General features: G+C 38.3%; 1 protein-coding gene across 1 annotated transcript in view; it reads left to right on the forward strand.

Moving 5' to 3' along the window:
- The window catches only part of LOC148015993 (AP-5 complex subunit zeta-1), a 46,078-nt gene extending 41,622 nt beyond the window's left edge, over window positions 1–4,456 (forward strand). The window contains exons 10-16 of the mRNA XM_087663977.1: window positions 1,763–1,839; window positions 1,928–1,999; window positions 2,079–2,126; window positions 2,243–2,370; window positions 2,476–2,638; window positions 3,567–3,771; window positions 3,887–4,456. Of these exons, the coding sequence (XP_087520103.1) occupies window positions 1,763–1,839; window positions 1,928–1,999; window positions 2,079–2,126; window positions 2,243–2,370; window positions 2,476–2,638; window positions 3,567–3,771; window positions 3,887–3,936 (743 nt within the window). The 3' untranslated portion in view covers window positions 3,937–4,456. The remainder of the gene's footprint in view (window positions 1–1,762; window positions 1,840–1,927; window positions 2,000–2,078; window positions 2,127–2,242; window positions 2,371–2,475; window positions 2,639–3,566; window positions 3,772–3,886) is intronic.
- Window positions 4,457–22,423: the final 17,967 nt, after the last annotated feature.

The following is a 22,423-nucleotide window of genomic DNA, read 5'->3' on the forward strand; positions in this document are numbered from 1 at the left end:
TACTTACTGAGAGGAACTAAATATATTCTTGGGTTAAGCAGGATTTTACAGAAAGCTTCTTCGAGACCATGCAAATATGATTGTGCCAATAGTAGGTAAACTGAAAACAAAAGGCATGACCATTGGTTGAGATATAGCCCAACGAAAAAGTCATTATAAGTTGAAAATCACCACAGCCCCAACTCTAGTTCAAGCAATAAATACTACTGAGAGTTTGCCATAGGGACAGATGCTCTGAAATTTTGCTATAGGCGATGTTCTAACTCAGGACGGAACTCTGGTCATTTCGGAAAGCAAAAGTTAGATAGAGTGCAACAGAATTATTCACTTATAGGAAGGAATGGTATGCTACTGTTATGGTGATACTATCTTCAGAATGCAAGGTTTGAGATGTTCTTTGATTTCGAGAAGTATCAGATGGCTATCTACTACAATGTTGTTTCTTATGAGTTGAGAGGAATCACTAATGTCATCAATTTATGAGGCCAATTTGATGCATTCAATAGTGATTTCTTAGAATTACTTGAACGGAAAACACATAGGTTGTCCATCATATACATTTGTGTGGCCAATTTCAGTTTGCCACACAAAACCAGATTTATGTTGGAGAACCATGCGGTTAAGTAATGATGGAATATTGATTGGACAAATTTTTCTGTCAATAACGGGTGTGCCATTTGCATAAAGGCAGCATGTGTGTACCAAAGGATGGTGAGTATTGAAATGTCAGTTGACGCTGTCATGACAGTTCGAGTTTTGGCCGCCTTCAGATACAAAAGACCTATGCACTAGTCAAAATACATTTTTATTGGCCAAATTTGAGCAAGGACATCCAAGTGTGTGTACATGTGTCGCAAGTGTCAGGTCAATAAAGTTGAGTGCCTAAAAGCAGGTGGTGCCTTAGGCAATAGTAGACTGCATACAGTCTTTTATCTAGTTAGATTGAAGAAATGTGCCAATGTGGGTGATGATCTCTTCGATGTTGAAGCCATATAGAGACTCCTGCCCAACCACATGAACTAGAAGCACTAATAGATTTCAGTGATTGCATATGATTTTAAGAGAGAATCTGAAGAATAGACCACAGAAGGACCTGCATAATTTTGGCAATAAGAAAGTGTCACGGGGAATGTAAGTGGGAGAAATGTGACGGACCATCCCAATGATCTCATGTAGAAGTAAAAAATGTGTTTGTATCTAAAGCCAGAAGTGTTGATCTATCAGTTTCCTTGTATTTTGTCACTGGAATTAGTGGATATGATGTTTTACGGGGTGCTTCCACATAAGCAGCATGTATCAGCTAGACTCACATCAAAAGACAAAACTCTTCCTCTCTTTTGGTCAAAAACTAAAATATCTCATTTATTGGCATGGCTACTAATAATATCTTAGTACCGGTGACATCAGTTGAGTCAACCTCTTAAAACCTTTTGGTTGTTTGATACCTAGCACCTGACTATTTTTTAAGAAGCTACTTCACCTGCATGTGCATATTTGAAGTCCTTATGGACATCTTACTGAACCTGAGCCTTTTATGTATACAAACATGCTTAACTAATAGCAAGAGTTTATGTAGGCTTTAATATGTTCCAATTAGTAGCTTTTCAGTTTATTTTTATGATTTCAAGGCAATGTTTCTCTGATCCTGTAATTAAACAATTCGACGTTTTATCAAAATAAGTATTTGCTAGCTTGTAAGTTCAACTAGAAGGACTCTTGTTAAGCGCAAGATGGCCTGACTCACGTATTTTATTATATGCAGCTTTGCTTTGTGCATTGTTGCCCATCTTGTTTCAACGAATAGATGCTATGTTTCCGGACAAGGGTTTCTGTTTGGAGGTATATTCTGATTCATAAGAAGCTTGTCCAATAGTACAAGGTTTTCTCAACATTGGTGCTAAATGAGGCTGAAAAATGTACATTGCAGACACAAAAGCGGTCCCTGGAATTTATGCTTGCGGCTTTCCAACGGTCACCTGATCTAATCTCCATTTTGAAGGTAAGCGTGTTTCTTAAATTCTAAGCTCAGTGCAGTTCAAAGGTTTATCTGCCTAATGACTGTCTGGTTTTCCATGAAGAAACCAATCATTGACAAAATTGGTCAACCCTTCACAAGTGCCACCAAGGTCAGCGATTCAACTGTTTTTGGCTTCTCTCCTCCTGTGCAGGGGTGGGGTCTTTGGGGGCAGATGTGTATCCACATTTCTGGAGCTTACCCTAAACTTTTTGCAATGTGTGACAGGCTGAGCTGGCACTTCAATTATGCTGGGCAGTAGGTGAGCATGGAGGTGGTGGCCCTGCATTCAAAGATGCAGCAAGAGAGTTGTTTGAGTGCCTTGAGTTACTTTTGTATGAAAATCTGTCAGTAAGGTAGATGAAAAAAACACTGCTTAGTAGTCTCATAGTATCTAGTCAGTACACATCTCAATTGTCTTATTTAACAGAAGTAACTGGCTTTTCACTATGACTTTGCAGGGGGGTAACTGCCCGTCCTGATCCCTCCAGATCTTCTGCAGGAGTGGATATGTATGCAATGTCCTCTCAGGCTCGTTTACTTTGTGTGGTTGTGACGGCAATCGCTAAGCTTGCAACTTTCCATCGAGAGCTTGGCCCACGAGCTCACGTCTGTCTGGCAAAGGTGAAGTCTCCTTAGGCCGTGATTGCATATATGATAGCTTCCTTGGTCCAGAACAATGTTTGGTACAGACTGTCTTCTCACCACAATTCACTCAGCTTTAAACAAAGTAAAGGGCATCCACAGTGGCATCATGAGGGCCTGAGCAGTAAAATTAGAAATCTTCCTGGTCTGCCTGGATTTTATCCTGTTGATTACAAGTATGACATTAGACCCTATTGACATTGGCCTGCTCCTTTTCAATGCAATCAGATATCAGGAGTTTGACAACCAGTTTCATGGAACAGGAAAGCAAATGATTATAATGAATAATCAGAGTCTAGGCTTACTGCAATATTCTGAGCCAACGTTGCTAAAAAATGGAAACACTGTGGAGTACCTTTATCCTGGAACTGATGGCAGGCTGAAAGTTGGAAGTCAGGAGGATGGAAGAGAAAGATGGAACATGTATCTCTGTTAGAGTGAGATTGCTTACAAAGGTGTAATCTATTCATGTTGGTGTATCTTAACGACTGCATTGCTGTTGTATCAAAGGATACTATTTTCCATCTGTTAGATGCTCCTCTTGACATGGCTCTACAAGCGATCATGCTGTCATGTGATGAATTTTACTGTCTGGATCCTCCTTGTAGATCTTACTTGAGGAAGTGTATGGAACAAGCGTATCAAGGTTTGATCATGGCTTATAATTATAGACTGGGCAGCACAATAGTGTTTAGTATAGCAGAAAACGACTAAACAGACAGACTGATATTTGTGGAGACAGGAGACTATTCTTTGCAAATGTGGGGGGAAGGAACAGTTCAAACTTGAGATTCTAGCTAACTTGTTGAGTTTCTGATCTTTGAGTCAACTTCAACATTGCTATACTGCAATTTTAAAAGCCAGTATAGGTTCGTTCTTGCTCTTAAAGTTCGATTGTTCCCCCCAGGTTGCCAGATCACATCAGATCTTAGACAAAGTTGTGTGGACACGGGCTCGGGATCAGCTCGGACTTATGCATGAGCCTGCCATTGGTGCTTCTATTCTTGGGCCAGCAGCTGGCTGCAATGGCCATCCTGGAAATGTATGCTGGAGTGATGGTCAGACAAAGGCAGTGTCTCACTTACCTTTTTACTTGCTGCAGGAAAAAGAAGGTAACTTACAGACCCATATAAACTGGTACTTGTACTCCTTTTTTACCCTTTACTCGTTGGAAGAAAGTTTTTGGGTTTGGTGAGCAATACTCACACGACTAATGTCCTGGTGCAGGCCCTCCATTTCACGATTTCTCTTTGTCAGATGTTTTGGGTCAGGCTTGAATGGTGTAAACAGTTTCAAGTATTTTCTCCTTATATTTAAGATGAAGCTTACATGGCTTTGGTTCCTTCACCTTGGGGAGGTGCCCTTGTGAATTGTTAATGGTGATCTTCTGGCCTTAGGTTCTATAAATCTTGAGAGCTCTGACATTATGTTTCGTGCTCAAGTATGTTGTAAATACAGTATCTCCTGTACTGAAGAGCCAAGCATCTTAGACTGGAGTTGTTCAATCATAGATTTCACCATATAGATTGTGTCCTTGTCACTTTGATGAAGGTGAAAAGCGGGACCTATTTTTATCCAATACAGGTTATTATCAATGATGCTACTACGGATAGTATCATCTATATCTTCTGTATTCCCATGGATAGGATTTGAGGTTATGCTTGGATCGAGCATGTTATCCAACTTGCTGTGGCATACGACCAAGGCCATTTGATCAGCTGACTTTGTTGATGTTATTTATATACATATTGGTGCTCTTATAAGTGCCACACATAATCAAGTTTATGTAACTGTTAAGGCTTTTTAATTTCCTGAGGGATGAGTCGACGATTGTTACCAATTTGTTCGAGCTCGCTTATTAAGGTACTCCCCTAACCACTTGCATGCCATCTTTACGGAAAATTTGAGCCAATGTAAAAGCATTTTTTGGTTATTAAGTGCTTTTCTTTTGGCTTAAGTTGACACTTTCATGGTTTGTGAAATAAGATGAGGTCGGAACTCGAAAAAATCTTTGATATTGGTTTGAAAGATTTATCTACTCGTATAATCGAAAAGCACGCACATGCATGCAGCACGCAAACCTGCCCCCCCTAGGTCTCCGAGAAACCAAATGGCATTGCATTATGTAAAAAATTCCTAATTGTACCTGACAATCCTAATCCCTAGTATAGAGAGAGAGAGAGAGAGAGAGAGAGAGAGAGAGAGAGTAGGCAAACATCATACACCCAACCCCCGCCCCCCCCCCCCCAAAACCAACCAATACCCACAACCCTGATGATGGCAGTTTGATCCACCCCTTCAATACTACGTAAGCAGTTCATGCTCTCCATACTTTCATCCTTGCAAATTTATAGGACATATCCTTATTCCTCCAAAATAGGCTGGATGATAGCTTTTATAACTTCCAAACTAGAACAATGTGAAAGCTGTCCACGACTGCTTTTAAAACAGCAGTCAGCCTAAAGACATGCTAGCAGTTGAGCACATGGTTAGACTTGGGCAGCTGGGCTTACATTATGAAAAGCTCAAATATTAAAGATGGCGTGCTACATTTTAGCCTTATCATACTTGTGCCTCCTTATTTATATGTAAATAATCGAGGTTCCTTTGAATTTATTGCATGTAGCATATCATCATATGATCTCTCGTATGTGTATGAATACTTGTATTCATGCATGTGTACACACACACACACACACACACTCACTCTCTCTCTCTCTCTCTCTCTCTCTCTCTCTCTCTCGTACACACTTACACTACACGATGAGTACAATATCGTGGTTGGTGTGGGAATATCTATTAACTATGACATCATTGTCATAATCTATAACCATTAATGGCTTTGGTCACTAAGAATGGACATTGCCCACCTCCTCACCCATTGCACCTCCATTTCTTAACTTGAAGTTTTGTTAACAACATTGACATTTAATGTGTCTACTTGGCATGTGCAAAGAACTCATCAAGTCTAGAAGGGGGAAGGGGGAAAAGGAATTGTCTTCTTTGTAGATGATGTGATGATGTCTATGGGTGTGCAGGCATGTTGCTCAAGCTTGTTCTATTTGTGATATTGTTGATAGTACGGTTCTTGGAATGTCATGTGCCATGTGCTCAAGCAATGATTGTAGTGTTACACATGAAAGAGCACCATTGCCATTGCCAATGTAGAGATGTTCTCTTTTGTCATACTTGCCCATCTCCCCTCCACTTCCCATCTTGTTATAGTGTTGAGGATCGCATCAATCATAGTTGCATTGATGCATTGACCACACCTCTAGCTCAAAGATCATAGCGCAAGCTTAAAGGTGTAGCTCAAAGATGATGCACTATGTCTATTGCTCGCATTGTTTAGGTTGATCAACTTAGCTTGGTTAAAAGTTGATTTGACTTGCTTGCTGTTGCTATAATAAGAAGTCATATGTGAGGGCATAGATCTAATGAAGCTCTTAACTCTATGTTTGAACATCATTGCTTGGATTAACAAAATATACCTTTAAAAGAAAAGAGTATGAGGGGTTCTCTCTTCTCTCTTTGCGCATGCATATATGTGTCCACCATGATGTTGCTATATAGATGCAAGAAATTCGTTATCTTTGGTTATATGTAACCAATGAGGCTTGTTGGCATGGGGATGGTCAAATATGTTTTGTTTTGCTTCTTGGTGACACACCCAAGAACATGCATGCATGTGTGCACACATATATATGTGTTTCCTCTATAGCCCCTTTTTGAGTAGCATGACATCCTCTAAATGTGTGCCATATTAAACGATTGCATCTCTAGCCTCGAAGGTGGCTAGGGAGTAGAAGAGGGAGAGGCCAGGAGACCAAAGTGACAATGTGTTGTGACACCATCACCCTTGCGAGAGAGAGAGAGAGAGAGAGAGAGAGATTGCTTGAGCACATGATTGCCGACGACAGGCTCACGTCGCTGAGGGACCCACAGACCTTTGCCGGCACCATTTACCCACTCATTGTAGACCACGTCAAACATCAACAACCACTGTACACGTGTCTTACTCATGTGCGTGGGCTAAGCCTGCGCGTGTGGAGTTCATATCGAGTGTCTATTTTTCATATTTCTGCTTTTACTTTATAATACATCTTAATCTTAATCCCGTTGGGTGTTCTTGGAGGAAACCCAATGGCTCTTCCACTTAGTTGCAATTAGGCCAAAGAGACCAATAGAGTGTCATCTAATAATCCTTCCTTAAAACTTTTTTCCCACGCGAGTTTTATAAATGTCTTTTAATAGTCAAATTATTTATATCATTTAAAGCTTTTTAACAATTTACTAGGGCATTTTGATATTTTTATCAAGTAGCTCTAGTTCTAAATGAAGGGTTTATAAAAGAGTGACAATAAGAGTGGCACTCAAGGATGCATTGCTTTAAGATTTTGTAATTTAAACAGATTTATATCATAATACCAAGTAACTAAAACAACCGCATCTTTTTTATGAAATTGTCACTCAATTGGGGTGGGATTTTATGTTCAGGTAAGCTATCCATGTGGGAGCTCTCTTGGGCTAGGTGCCATGTGGATGTCCTTTGGGGCCACTCCCACACCTCCCCCCAACCCACATGGTGTTTGATGAGCAAGGTGTGTTTTTTCTTTTCTTTGACATGCTCTATTGTATCGCATCATCGTTAGAGTTGTCAAAGTTCTTTTACTCATATAACATGTAGGGTTGTTTTTGTATTCTTACTTATTCTCTTTGTTGCATAGGTAGTTTTCTTATTTTGCTAGTGACAATGCAAGGACCAACCCCATTTATCCTTTTTTTTTGGGGGGGGGGGGGGAGGGCAATAAACTAATAGTTTGTCCCTAATTTCATACTTTGTGCATCCTTTATTATCATGACATATTTTTTGTTGTGATTGAGCTATATCTAAGTTCTATCAATGGTTGTTTATGCTTTTGTTCCAGGTATTGGTTTGCTATGGTCTTTATATTCAATTGGTATTTGTAATGGAGGCATTTTTGGTGGAAAATTTATTTGTCCATATAGCACCCTAAAGGCACTTACTTTGGTTGAATGCTTGTATTGAGCATTTGTAGTGTAAATTACATAAGTTTCCACATTGTCTAGTTCAACTTCATACATTGTAGCCATATCATCAAGCTGTCACCACCTCATTGTAATTTGTTCTAGTGACTCTAACTCCCCTCAACTTCATACATTGCAGCCATATCATCAAGCTAGTCACCACCTCATCGTAATTTGACCTTGGTAGTGCCTAATCCATGTCAAACTCCACAATAGCACCACATCATCTATGATGCCATCCAAGATTGATGCATTTGATTGATTAAGGTGACAATTGATGCATCTGATTGACTAGGTCACCTTAATCACACTTCAATATAGATTTGTGATTGATATCATATAGGCTGCTATACTTATAAGCAGGATAGTTCATGTATGCTTTCATGTGCATCTATGTATTCATGGTCATATTCACATGTAGTCCATTCGTGCACCCTCAATTATATCAATAATATGGGTACAATTGTAATCCGACCTCTCATGTCCATAGGGGCACGTAATACAATATCCACTGATTCCTACGTCCATCTCATGCCCTTCACGGACTCATGACACTTGGGATGGTCACATCTTGGAAAGATCCAACTCAAACCCATTGCATAATCTTGAAAAGACGACACTCATGCTATGGAATCCTTAAGGATGATAATGCAACTACTCTTGAGCTCATGATGTTGAGCCTCAAACTCCACTATCAAAATCATGTTGATCTTCACGTTCTTGCAACCTTGCATCTTGTTTGTGTATCATCTCCCCATGTCGATTTGATTTTGGAGCTTCCAAAAAGGGCCTCACACTAGTACAACTAGTGAAGAATGGCTCCACCCCATTCCACAACCACTCCTCCAAGAAGTTTGGTGGGAGAAGCCATGGTGCAACGTGCTCTTTCAAATAAGAGCTTTTTGTAGTAAGATGTTCACTTGAAATTTCTATTCCAATAGCCACCATCTTGTCTCTCAAGTCCTTGACCTAAGTGATGATTTTTTCAATAGCTTCAATCTCAGATATCTTCTCAAGAGCCAATTGATTTTCAAGTTTTTGCTTTCTCATCTCATTTGTTGTTTTGTACTAAGGTGTTAGTGCGAGTTAAGTGTATCTACTTGTCGATGTCTTTCCCCTCTAACTGTGGTTTCCTCCTCAATGGATTTCATCTTCTTTACAAATCTACTTGCAAGATCTAGATGGTGGCCATCACTTGTTTCATTTTTAAGAGTTCTTCAATGACCTTTTCATTTCCCTTATTAGAGCTTTTTTCTTTTCATGCTAACTCTACCCCCACCCTTCCTGTGACATCATCATCTCTTTTGTGCGAGTCCTTCTGGTAGGAGATTTGGATGGCTGTCCATCAGATCTTCTTGCTCTTTCATGAGCATGACCTATTCTCATAGCATCTCTTTTATGGACTCTCTTATGGCTTGATCCCTCTATCTCTTTTATTGTAGCGTTTGTGTCCTCTTCCCTTTGTCCCTTTTTTTGTGGGGGCTTTGTGATGCCTTGTTTCCCCTCTTGATTTACATCAATAGTTATATCCCTTGAGGTTGTTCCTCCTTCCATCAGATTAGGTTCTATCATTGCCAAGTTTCTAGTGGTGCAAACTAGAGCATTTGATGCCCCTAAGATGATGGCTATGATCTGGGTTAGGGCAACACCATATGCATTCACACTTGGTTTTACCTTGGTGCTTGTGAGTGGCTTCTCGGGTCACCTTCTAAGGATGATTTGAGCCCTTGTGATGGATTCCATGGTAGCCTCAAGCCAAAAATCATTCAATTTCTACTTTGTTATTCTCCTTGATAGAATATATGCCGTGAGACATTTCAGGATTTTGTTACCAAATGAGTTGGGCCTATTGTGGGTGAATACGGCGTGGAAAACTATGGCAATGATTCTCAAGCCTATGTCTTGGATGGTAGCAACCCATCATTATTTATTTCCACCTTTTCATGCTACCATTATTGTTTTCTTTCCCTTGTCGTGCTTCTTTGGCCACATCTTTAAGCGTGAGGTGCTCTCTACCAACTGCAATCTTACTGTAAATGGGTAGGAATTCCTTTTAGTGCCTATTGTAAAGGTAACCATGGAGGTCTTGGTTTCTAGCCTAAAATTATGAATGAAATTTGTGTACCCTAGTATGTGCCCTATCCCATTCATAGCCTTGACATAGCTAGGAAGAGTGCATTCATAGATCAACCTTTTCACCTTGCCACTACTATCTATGACTCTATCCATGCTGCGTAGAAGGCAAACTTTATGTCCCCCACACTTTATGGTTGCAGCCAGAAGTTGAACTCCTCTTATTGTTCCTAAGTGAAAGCAATTTTTCCTTAGATTTAGGAGTTCTTGATGGGCTCTATTCCTTGGGTATTTGCTTGTCTTTCCATCTCCATAAGAGAGTCAAGTCCTTCACAATGATAGTTTTAACGTTAGAAGCTACTTAGCAAAGAGAGCTAGCCATCACAACAATGATAATTTGTAGTCTCAACTACCATGTGACTTATGATTATCGCTTATTACTAGCTCAAAACTTGTTTTTCATTGTATCAATTTGTGTTGTTGTACCTCTCCCCTTTCCAATGGTGTTGCACAACTATCTAGCTAAGATAAGAATACTCTAGGTAGCATTATTCAGTGCGAATAATGGTTTGTATATGGACAATATGCCATTATTTAGGATTTAAATGAATAATATATTATGTCTACCTAAAAGTCTTTTCAACAAAAAACTTCAATCCGAAGTTTTTAATTGATTACACACACACACACACACACACACACACTCTCTCTCTCTCTCTCTCTCTCTCTCTCTCTCTCTCTCTCTCTAAAATCATTTTGGCCATTCTGAAACTCCTAAATTTATATTTATATAATTATGTAACTATTATATTAATTTAATTGATTTAATTATTTAAATACTGTGACTAATTAAATTTAATTATTTTTTTAAAAAACTACTTATTTTAAGTAACTTAACTCATCTAATTATTTTAAATAATTTAACTACTTAATTTTTTCTAAAATATTAGACAACTTCTAATATTTTAATAAAAATTCATTTTTGAGTTTTTCAATTTCAATGAGCCTTACAAGCTTCAATTTAAGTTAGATGCTCAAACACAAGTGCTTGTAAAGCTTGATAACACAAGGATTTCTAAGGTATATAAACATGGTTTTTCAATTGAAAAGCTTTCAATCTAAAATCTTTCAATAAAAATTTATTTGATCGAAATGTAAATAATATATTCTATCATTTCCTCAAATAATGATGTGTCATTGAATAGCATACTTGAATTTTCAGGGCTAATGTAAAAGTAATCATTATTTTGTGAAAAATGCTTTCCAAATAACATGAAATACAACCTAGGGAAAATTGGTGTGTGCCTTATATCAAGGAGAGATTATTTTTTAGCTATATATACATAAATATGCATTTTCTATTTATGTAAAAGGTTAGGTATAGCATTGTTTTGGAGAGCTACCAATCATAAAAGTTTAGATTGTATTGTAGCTCTATTAGAGGATCCAAATAAAATATATGCATGGTTACCCTACATAGATAAATAACAACATCAATGGGGACCCTCAAAGTGGCTAGCTATAGGCAACTCTTCCTCTAGAAGGACTTTATCAAGAGAGGGTGATGCCCTAATTTTGGAGGGTAGATGAGGTTTTGAGAAATATTGATTCATTGAAGAGATAGGGTTTTGACGGTATGGCACTATTCAACATTGGTCATAAGTTGACTACCATTGGTAGCAATGTCAACTTTGTATGCATAACAATTCGAGAATTGCTTTTTCCAAGCTACAATTTTGACTATCTCAAATTGGTCTTGCATTTTCATAAAAGGTGCCGAACTAGTTGCTAGGCATAGTGCTCTACCTCCTTGTTGGGTAGTGCTTTGAGAAAATCTTATTGAACTACCATGCTCTTGTAAAGGATATATTTGTGGTCCTCTTATGGGGTCTCCTAGTTAGAGACGACCTCAAACATTTGTTCGTTTGCAATTCTTAGGTTGATAATTTCTTAAGCTCTTGTGAGTATCTCAAATGTGGTATCTAGCTAGGTGATGTAGTCAATCGTTGGTGGTGAGTTTGCTCAACCAATTTTATATCAACACTCAACTTCACATTTTGCTTCAATGGCACTAAAAGAGGCTTACATACTGTCATGCCATACCTAGACAACATATCCAAGCCATAATGTCTTTGGGATAGCTATATATCATCATCACATCTTATCACCTTAATACCAAGAAAGTACCTTAGCTCACCCAAATCCTTCATCTCAGACTTCTTCTTCAAATAGTTCTTAACTTCTGTGATCCCACTATCACTATCTCTTATAATGATCAGGTCATCCAAATAGATAACTATGATAACCAAACCTTTATCTCACTTTCCCACATAAAATGAGTAATCAACCTTATAAACATAAAAGCCAATGATGACAAGATACTCTCCAATCTTGTTAGACCATGCTATGGGTGCTTACTTTAGCCTATAGAGTGCATTCTTTAACTTGCACACATAGGTGGGATGCTCTATATTCTCATAACCTGCTAGCTACTCCATATACACCTCTTCTTGCAATTCAACATGCAAGAAGATATTCTTTACATCTATTTGCTACAAACTCCATACTTTAGTTGCTACCAAAGCAATTACACATCTAATAGTTGCCATCCTAGCAACTTGATTGAATATCTCTTCATAATCTATATCATATATTTGAGCATAGCATTTTGCAACCAACCTAGCCTTATACTTGCTAACAAAACCATTTACATTATGCTTGATTTTGTAGACCCACTTATAGCCAATATCTTTCTTTCCCCTAGGCAATGGTACTAGATCCCAAGTCTTATTGGCCTCTAATAATGCAACCATCTCCTCATCCACTGCTGCGTCCCAATGAGCATGATCAACAACATCCTCAAAATAAGTGGGATCAACATCCTCAACCACCTTTATCATATAAGCATAATGGTGAGGCTACATAATCATCAAAGCCAAATATTTTAACATGGTATTTGACCCTACTAGATCTACGTACCATTGGATCACTCAATGGAGCCTTTATATTACCACATGCTCTATAGACCTGGTGTCTTAACTTGAGGAATACCAAGATAATCATCCAAACTCTCTGAACCACTAGAATTTCCATCAAGTCCCAAATGGACAGTAGATGCATCTTCTATTTTTCTTTACTTGCAACTATTGTAGATGCACCTAAAGATATAGGGCTACTCCTTAGTCTTGCAAGCCAAGGGCACTGTAGATGTAGTACTAGATGATGTTTCTAGTCCACTAAAGGCTCCATGATTCTTGCTCTTCTTTTTAAACATAACTATCATGATCATCATTATCATCCAATATATCACCACTAGATGCACATCAACTACTCATATCATAAAAAAACAATATCATTGCTTACTTTGAACTCGCTTGTGATAGGGTTATAGCCATGATACTCCTAAATTTACTCTAAAGAGTATCCAATAAAAATACATTTTTCAGCCTTTGGATCAAGCTTCTTTCATAGCTCATATAGCACATAAATATATGCAATACAACCAAACACTTTCAAGTATGACATAGTTGGCTTCTTGCATATAAAGCATTTTTTGGGGATCATTCCATGAACTGCAACTATGAGAGTTATGTTCATAATATAGAAAGAAATATGAGCAGCTTCAAGCCAAAAATAAATAAAAATCATATTCTTTTCAATCATCAATGCTTTTGTAACTTCTGCAATATGCCTTTTTTTTCTACAACCTTGTTTTGCTGTGAGATATATGTGTAAGAAAACTATATCTTCATCCCATGAGACCTCAAAGAGTCACTAAACTCATTAGAGAGGTATTCTTTCCCTCCATAAGATCTCAAACACTTAACTTTCAAGCTATTTCTCTTTCAACAACAATCTTGAAAGTCTATTTCAATGAACTTATTAGAGAGGTTCTCTCCCTCTCCATCTTATCTCAAACACTTAACTTTCAAGCTTGTTTCTATTTCAATAGCAATCTCTTAAAAGTTTTGAAGTGCTCAAATACATCTCTCTTTTTCTTCATGAAATATACCTACAACTTTATTCAACAATTATCAATAAACATGACAAAATATCTATTGTCACCAAGAGATATGTTTTTTGTAGATCCCCAAATATTTGTATATACAATCTCAAGCATATTTGTGCTCACATCTCTATCATGTGAAAAATGTTATCTTACTTGCTTACCAAACCGGCATGCTTCACACACTTTATGAAATTCTGCAGCTCTAAAAATAAGCAACCATGTAACCAACCCTTTGGATTGTATGAATTTTAGCCTTTGCATATTTACATATCCAATATGTATGTGCTATATTTTAATGTTTGCAACTACTCCTTTGCCTTTAGCATACATAGCAATATTCATAGTAGGAATTTTAGCATCTAAAGTGAACATACAACCAACTCCACTTTCTTTTGTGACCAATTTACACTTATCATTACAATCTTCCACGAAGCAACCTTTTGAACTTGGAGCCCTTGCTCTACCATTTGGCTAATAGATACTAAATTCTTTGTGATGGATGTCACATATAATACATCTAATAGACTCTTTGTTCCGCCATCATACAAGGATAAGGAAACTTTTTCAATGTGTGAAATCGGGTGGCATCATCTACATATAACATGGATTTTGTAAATCTTGCATCTCTCCAAACCATTTAGCATGACTCATCATATGATTAGATGCACTTGAATCAACATACTATACATCATCATGTATCCCCTTTCATGTAAGAGTATTCATCATATACTGCATAACAAATATATGCTCATTTTTTTCTTCGTTCTATCATGAAGACACGATGTATAGTTTCCTTACTGCAATATATCAATGTGGATATAATCCTTCTTACTATAACAATGGGCTGCAATATGACTTATTTTTCATAATAATTATAAACAATACCAAAATTTCTAAAACATTCATTCTACCATCTACCTCTTCCTCTAGATCTCTCCATGCCTTTAAAGTTTCCACTGTTAGAATCTCTATTCTACCATCCACCTCTTCCTCTAGAGCTCTCCCTGCCTCTAAAGTTTCCACTATCTCTTGAAACTTGCATTTTGTCAAACTATTCTCTTGAACAAGGTCTACCACATCCCCTTCTTGAACTTGAGTAAAATGCTTGGACCTATTCACCACTTCTTTCAGATGATTCGCCCTGCATGTTAATCTCTTCAATGATCATGAGAGAGACCAACTCATCAAAAACAAGAAATGGCTTACGCACATACACAAAAGTGATAAAGGATTTTCATGCCTTTTTATTATTAAGACCACCTAAGGTAGACGAAATCAAATCATCGTCATCATCAAGCATTGCATCAATAGCTGCCAAGGCATCTGCAATACTTCTCACCTTCAAAACATACTCATTTATAGAAATCTTCACTTTCTTTAAGGTATTCAACTCTTACTTAAGTTGAATCTTTCATGCCTTTGTGTTTACTAAAAACATATTCTCAAAGATTGTCCAAGTTGCATGTGAAGTTATTGTATTTTTTATATGCCCCAACATAGTGTTGTCACAATGACTGCAAATAGCCAATACATTACATTTTTGTCTTTTACATTTCATTCTTTCTATACCTTTAGTTCTTTTGTAGTCGCATGATTACTTTACTCTGGCTTCTTTTCTTCACCTAAAATGAACTCGTAAAGGCTTTTTCTAATTAAAAACTTTGTCACACGAAACTTTCATAATGAATGATTGTTCTTGTCCAGCTTCTCAATGATGGGTGTTCTATTGTCCTTTGCTATTTTCACAAAGTTGATGCAAAAAATAGCAAGAAAGTCTTCTGTAATCTTTTAGAATAAGTGCACAATAATATGGCGAATAGCCTCTTTCACTGACTACTCAATAGTACATGGAAGCTACAACCTGTTTGCATGTAAAGCTTGTGTTTTGCTTCTTGCAAATACATCAGAACTTACAAATTCAAAATATGTAACTTGTGCATCCACTTTCAGTCAACACAGCCAAAATTATAGTATATCCTAAAATTACTATCCACAACCTTGCAAGTCTAAAACGGGACCTAAAACGACCTTAGATGGCTAAAAAAGCAATAGTTACTCCTAAAGGGCTGTTTTATGGAATGTGCAATACTCTGCTTGTACACCAAATCTCACTACAATATGAGATTTTTGCTTTGCTATGCTTCCAATGCCTCCATAAGCTCCATCTAAGAGAAAGAGTGGAAGAATAGGAGAACTTCTTACCCATTGCTTACTTGCTCAAATCCTTGCTTCTCCTCCTTTACTTCAGCCTTCCAAACGAACCTCTCTCAATGGCACCACTCTGATACCATGTCAAGAATCACATGGTGGGGGACTTGCTTGAGCTATTGCACAAAACACACACTATGGACACAACAGGAAGCTCACTCAAGAACATAAGAAGAGAGATGGAGGCCAAACTTTTTTTTGTTGGTTTCTTCTTTTTCTTTTATAATATAATACAATGTACACAAAGTATAGATAAGATACAATATAAAAGAAAAGTGGCCTACAAAGTTAAACAATGCATAACTCATTATATTAATTGACCGGCATTATAACTACGCCATCTATAGGTAGGTGCAAAAAACTAAATATAACAGTGATAAGTCAATAGCCATGTGAGGATCATAACAATCACTAATGTGCTGAGTGTAAATGTGCAAACCCATCTTACCAAGTGGTCCATCATCAATGTTTGTGTGTGTTAAGCTTTCCATCTCAACATGTGTGTCTACTATTCTACAAGTGTAGAGGTTCTATTATCATACTAATATCAATCAGACCCTTTGCTCCCCTTATAAGCTCTTCATCTATGTCAAGGTTGCTACTAGTCACTACCTCACATTGAAGCTATGTGGGTCTAATGTTGGCTATACATGTGTGGAGGTTCTTTATATTGTTCTACTATTATACTAATATCATTTAGAACCTCTACTATCCATATAGGTTGTTCATGCTTCTAATGTCTTAGGGGTTAGTATTTCTTACGACGATTTGATGAAAAAAGAGGGGGGCAATGCCTTCAATCATTGTCTTCTCATCTTGATTAAGCTTTTTTTTCTAAGATTTAATCTTTCATGAGTCAAGTCTTGACTTTCTTAATTGATTTTCCCAAGTTATTAAACACACTTAGTCTACTCCAAAATTAACTAGCCATGTGTAGACATATTCGCAAACGTATCAATCTTGGAAGGTGTCGAGCTAGAAGATATAGATTATTTTATTCAAGACATCACTTTTTTCTAGGCTAAACTCTTCAAATTTTAATGTATGGGAAGTCAAAAAATTCGAAACATCGCATCCTCTTCCCCTTAGAGGAATCAAGATGTCCTCATCTCAAATGAATCCCTTCCAATTTTAACATTTCTAATTTGGTTGATGACATGAATTTGATCGAATCCTAACCCCCTAAATTTCATATTTTTCTTGTGTTCCTTCATCGAATACATGAGGATGAAATCCCCCAACTAAACATTCTTTCTGTTGGATATGCTTTTCAAACCAAGCCCTTTGGCAAGCCTTCTCAACAATGAGTGTGTGTGTGACTAATAGTCTTGTCTCCTTGATGCGCTCCAATACGCTAAGGTGCTTGGTCCAAGCTTCATTTACATTCCATCGTTCTTGTATTGCTATATGGAAATTGGGGATCAATAACTCAATGAACATTGTGGCATCAATTCCATAGGTCTTGTGGCCATTTTGTATGCCTAGAGTGCATCCATGAGTTTAGTGTCCTATTCTATCTACAATGTGGAAACTTTATCAAGATGCTAATCAAGGTTTTGTTTATCAATTCTACTTTGCCACTTGCTTGTCCATAGTAAGGAGTTGATTTCCAATGGATAACAATGAAGGTGAAGAGTAAGTGTGCACCTGAATCTTGATATCACTTGCTCCCATAGGTACTTGGTCATCCTTCATGTGAAGTTTTTGTGTGTGGTTGCAATTTCTTTTTCTTGTTTTTCATGTAGCTTATTGCTACTATAATATAGTGGGCTTGAAAGTACTGTACACTTGGGCTGGTTAGACCCATAAAGTCAATCCCCCAATTTCTTAACAATATAGCTCTCAATCTTGATTGGAACAAAGCCATGCTCTCTGGTGATGCCATCCCAAATGTGGCCTTTGTTCTCTACAAGGCTGATGAAATTTTTCAATTTGGCCATCATAGGGAGTTAGCTTGATGAAATATGTCCTCCATGCATGTTTTTCAACTCCTCACACTACACCATTCTAGAAAATGTAATGAATATGACCCCCAATTAGACATATGAATCCATAGCCTCCACCTATCCTTCTCCTAGTAGGGTGAATACTAATCTCCTCCTCTCATCGATGTTGATGTGTGGAATATGAGGATCTTGGTTTTCCTAAGTTTAATTGCCAATCCATGTTGCGTGCAAAAGCCATGAAGTACACAAAGAGGTCACTATAGGCCCTCCTATGATTCAGAGATCGTAACAATATCATCAACCTAAAGTATAATGGAGACCAATATACTTACTATCTCCACCCCATCACCTTCTCCTTGTGTGATTTGATCCTCTAACTCATCGATGTATGTGTAGGGGAGAGGGAACATCCTTGCTTCACATTGCTAGTCTGTAATACTCCCCTCCTTCGCGTGTTCCATAGCACCCCCCCCCCCCCCCCAATTCTCCATTAAAATTAAGGCAAAAAAATTTTATCTCCTTCCCCCCTGTCGACGCCAAACAGGTGGCTTGGGGGAGGGGGGAGGGGGGGGGAGAGGAGAAGATAACGACGATGTTGATGATGAGGGGGAGGCCACATGGCCTACTACCCCCTGGCCACCTTGCCCAGTCCGCGGGCCACCTGGGGGGTTGAGAACCCCCACTGCCATGCTTCCATGAGTGGTGGGTGGACTGAGGAACCACCACCACGCCATACTACCTCCCCCTCCCCCATTATAAAATCCCCCCATGGCAAGAGAGGAGAACGCTTCTGCACGCTGGTGTGTGTGTGTGTGTGTGTGTGTGTGTGTGTGTGTGTGTGTGTGTGTGTGTGTGTGTGTGTGTGTGTGTGTGTGTGTGTGTGTGTGTGTGTGTGTGTGTGTGTGTGTGTGTGTGTGTGTGTGTGTGTGTGTGTGAGAGAATGTTCTTTTTTTCACCTCCTTAGAAGGAGTCCACACGCACTCCCCTTTTTCTCTTTCTTGCAAGCTTATTTCCCCCATTTGCCCCTCTATTTGAGCAAGAGGCTGTTGAAGTCCCTACAGGGGTTGCCCCTAAAAGAAAAGAAGATCGAGGATGGCCCCCAAACGAAGAATGTCATGTGCGGGTGGCAATCCCACAACTAGCAACAAAGCTTTGGGGAAGGGTATCACCACTAATACAACTACAGTACCAGATATAAGAAATGCATTTCCTAATTGTCAGATTCTTGCTTTGATTTTCGCATGAGATACATTAGGTTCCGTACTACGCCACATGAGAATAGGTCATTGAAAGGGATAATCTCCATCTTTATAATTGTAGGATGCATAATCACGTGCAAGAGTTAAATTTATGAAAAAGAAAATTGTGATGAACGCATCTATACCTAAGTGTAATTAGAGATGTAAAATTTATACTTGGTTGTGATTAAATGAAATCATATGTAACCGATGGGATGGATAGGTTAATCCATGTATGATGAATGCATCTATACCTAAGTGTAATTGGCGATGTAAAATTTATACTTGGCTGTGATTAAATGGAATCATATGTACCCAATGGGATGGATAGGTTAATCTAAGTTAAAGGGGTTAATTCACCTAAGATATCGTAATCATCCTCAAGTGGCACAATAAAACATGGATGATAGTTGTAAAATAGCTATCAAGATAATCTACATATTATCTATGATCAATTTCCATAAGCACGTTGGTTTTTATCTTCATGATAAATTAGAAAGGTCATCAAGATAACAATCTCCAAGATCGTTTCCATAGAAAAACATGCAATTACCTATAGGAAATGGATGTCCACTATTACGCAAGTTAGGATTCTTCGCATTTATCTAATCTTCGATAGAGTTACTCTTGTTGGGCAAAAGGATTGTATAACCGTTTCCGTCATGGAATCATGAGACAAGAAATTCTAGAAAGTTACCCAGAGACTTGATAGATTTAGATCAAGATATGAACAGCCAATTGGAAACTGAGATTGACTTACCTAAGCTTCGTACAAAAAATTAATCTAGGAGACTATGTAAACTTTTGGTAGATGTTGAAATTTGAACCTAAGCTCAAACTTTTGGATACTCAATCAAAAAATAAGGATAAGTATCCTCTCGTACTGACTTGATCATATCTTACAAGGTAATGGTTGTATGAAGCCTTCACATGCACCCTATGCAAAAGAAGGGAGCGTTAAGCAAAACTCACTCTTTGATCCCAAGGGAGAGAGCAAATATGCACGTGAAAATGTTATTGCGTCTATTCTTGCATTGTTTGGAAAAATACAATTGGTTTTGTTGGTTGATCAAACAACATCCTAAATGCTTTTACATTCAACTAATTGTTGGATTGTCATTTGGATGATTATTCCAAGTGCTTATGATTAATGGTAAATTCATAGCTGGGATTTGTGATGACAAATTGCCTTGGGGATAAAGAAATGTTTTCTTGGAAGATAATATTAGGGTTGACTGCCTTGACTGTGCTTGATTCTTAAATGAATTAATTAAGAAAAGGTTCTTTGCACGGGTGGATCACCTCCATGATCGCACCACGGATCAACTCAAAAAGGGCACTATTCAATTCATGGGCCGAAGGTTAAGTTATGAAAAGGCCAATCACCGGAATAATGTTTTACTCCTAGGCAGCTTGCAAGTCAAGGGAGCTCTGGACATCACTTGCCATGTCCGAAATAGAGTTGAAAGACCTCAGTGGCCCATGTTTGTGGCATTTGAAGATCCTATTCTAAATAAAGGATGAAAATTGTGGTACCATGTGATTTGGACTAGCTACTTTCGCAGGGCAGAAGGGACATATAATTTCTCTTGTATGGGTAGAAGACAAAGATTAACTTGAAGATAAGTTAAGGAACTTATTTGGAAAGAGAACTGATTGCTCAGTATTCGTGTTTGTGCTATAAATTACGCAAACGAACCATGTTCCTTAAAAGGCCTAGTTAAGAAAGTTGATTTTAAATGTCACACATAAATGTGGTAAGACCTAATTAAATAACTAAAGAACGCCTATTGAGGGAATCGGGTGGACGAAACCCCCGACGAGTCCGCATTATGGCATGGGTGGTCCCAGGGAGCTCGGAGGCTTCTCACAAGGTTTTACCAATGACCCTTAGAAATTGTTTGATTAAAACCTCGATTCATGCCGGTTTAGGGGAGTGGAATGGGACTATGCCCTACGGGTAGAGAGGTTGAGCGACGCATTCCTCTCATTTTCCATTCTCTTTGAACCATGTGTAACATGGATCTTCTTCAGCTTGGGTATCTTTGCGTAAAGTGGGATATCCAGGACCGTACGCTAGAATGTTGTCAAGAGACCTTGACCACTAGGAACCCAAATTTCATATCGATCCCAATGGATTTGGCCGCAAACGTTCCATTTCGAGGCGAACTCGAGAACCCTAGGCGACAAACCCCATAACATTCCATGGGAATGCCGAGCAGCAACGCTTAGATTTGTCTCTCAATGGACCACTAAAAATGTGCGTGAACGGTCGATAGGCAAGCACGTTATAGTTGGTATCAGAGCAAAACTTCATAAGGATATGCGATTGATTAATGTATAGTTTGTAGACATATCCTAAACAGAATAACCTAAGTGGTATGGCTTGATTGTTAGGCACCTTCTGCACCCACGAATGCTGACATGCAAGAGAAGAGATTCCTTCTCAAGCAAATAAAGACACCCGAGTTTAGTGGAAAAGGGATAGACGTCGCAACAGAGGCGGAAACATGGGTTGAGTCGATGAATGATTATTTCTCTTATGTGAAAACTGCTTCTGCCAATTAAGCAATGATAGCCAAACTTAAGTTATTTGGCTAGGCTTGAATATGGTGGAAGCAATTTTGCAAAGGTCAAGGCATTTCTAAAGCCGTTGTCACTTGGGTTCAGCTGAAAGATGCTGTACGGGGACGATACCTTCTGCCAACCTACCGAACTTTGAGGATGAATAAATTCTTCAAGTTAAAGTAGCTGGAATTAACCTTGGAGGCTTACTACTCAAAGTTTGTATCCCTACTAAAATACTCACTACCTATGAATATTGTGCAGTAAGTATCCAAATTTTGCCATGGCCTAAACACTCCTCTAAACCACCCTCTTGAAGCAATGTGTCCAATAGACTTTGCCAGATGTATTACTTCGAGCAAAGCCAATCATCCAAGAACTTAAATTGAGAAATTGTGACAAAGATGATTCCTGAGATCAGACAAGAGATGCCAGTTGTGTGGAGAGATAGGGCACATCCGTAAGAGATATCCCAACTATTGATACTTTCACTACAATGAGCTAGGGCACGTCCAAGCAGACTAGCTTGACTTAAGTCCAGAAGATATTGAGCCTCTAAGAAAACGAGGCCACACAAGTGCAATCTTTGGATATATAGAGAAAACAAATAAAGACAAAGACCTAGAACCCACTACAACTCTTCAAGATGATTAGAAACCCTAGTAATTTTAACAAC

This window comes from Lygodium microphyllum, chromosome 23 (assembly GCF_053477565.2).
Source record: "Lygodium microphyllum isolate KBCC chromosome 23, Lygodium_microphyllum_v1.1.10, whole genome shotgun sequence".
NCBI lineage: Eukaryota > Viridiplantae > Streptophyta > Polypodiopsida > Schizaeales > Lygodiaceae > Lygodium > Lygodium microphyllum.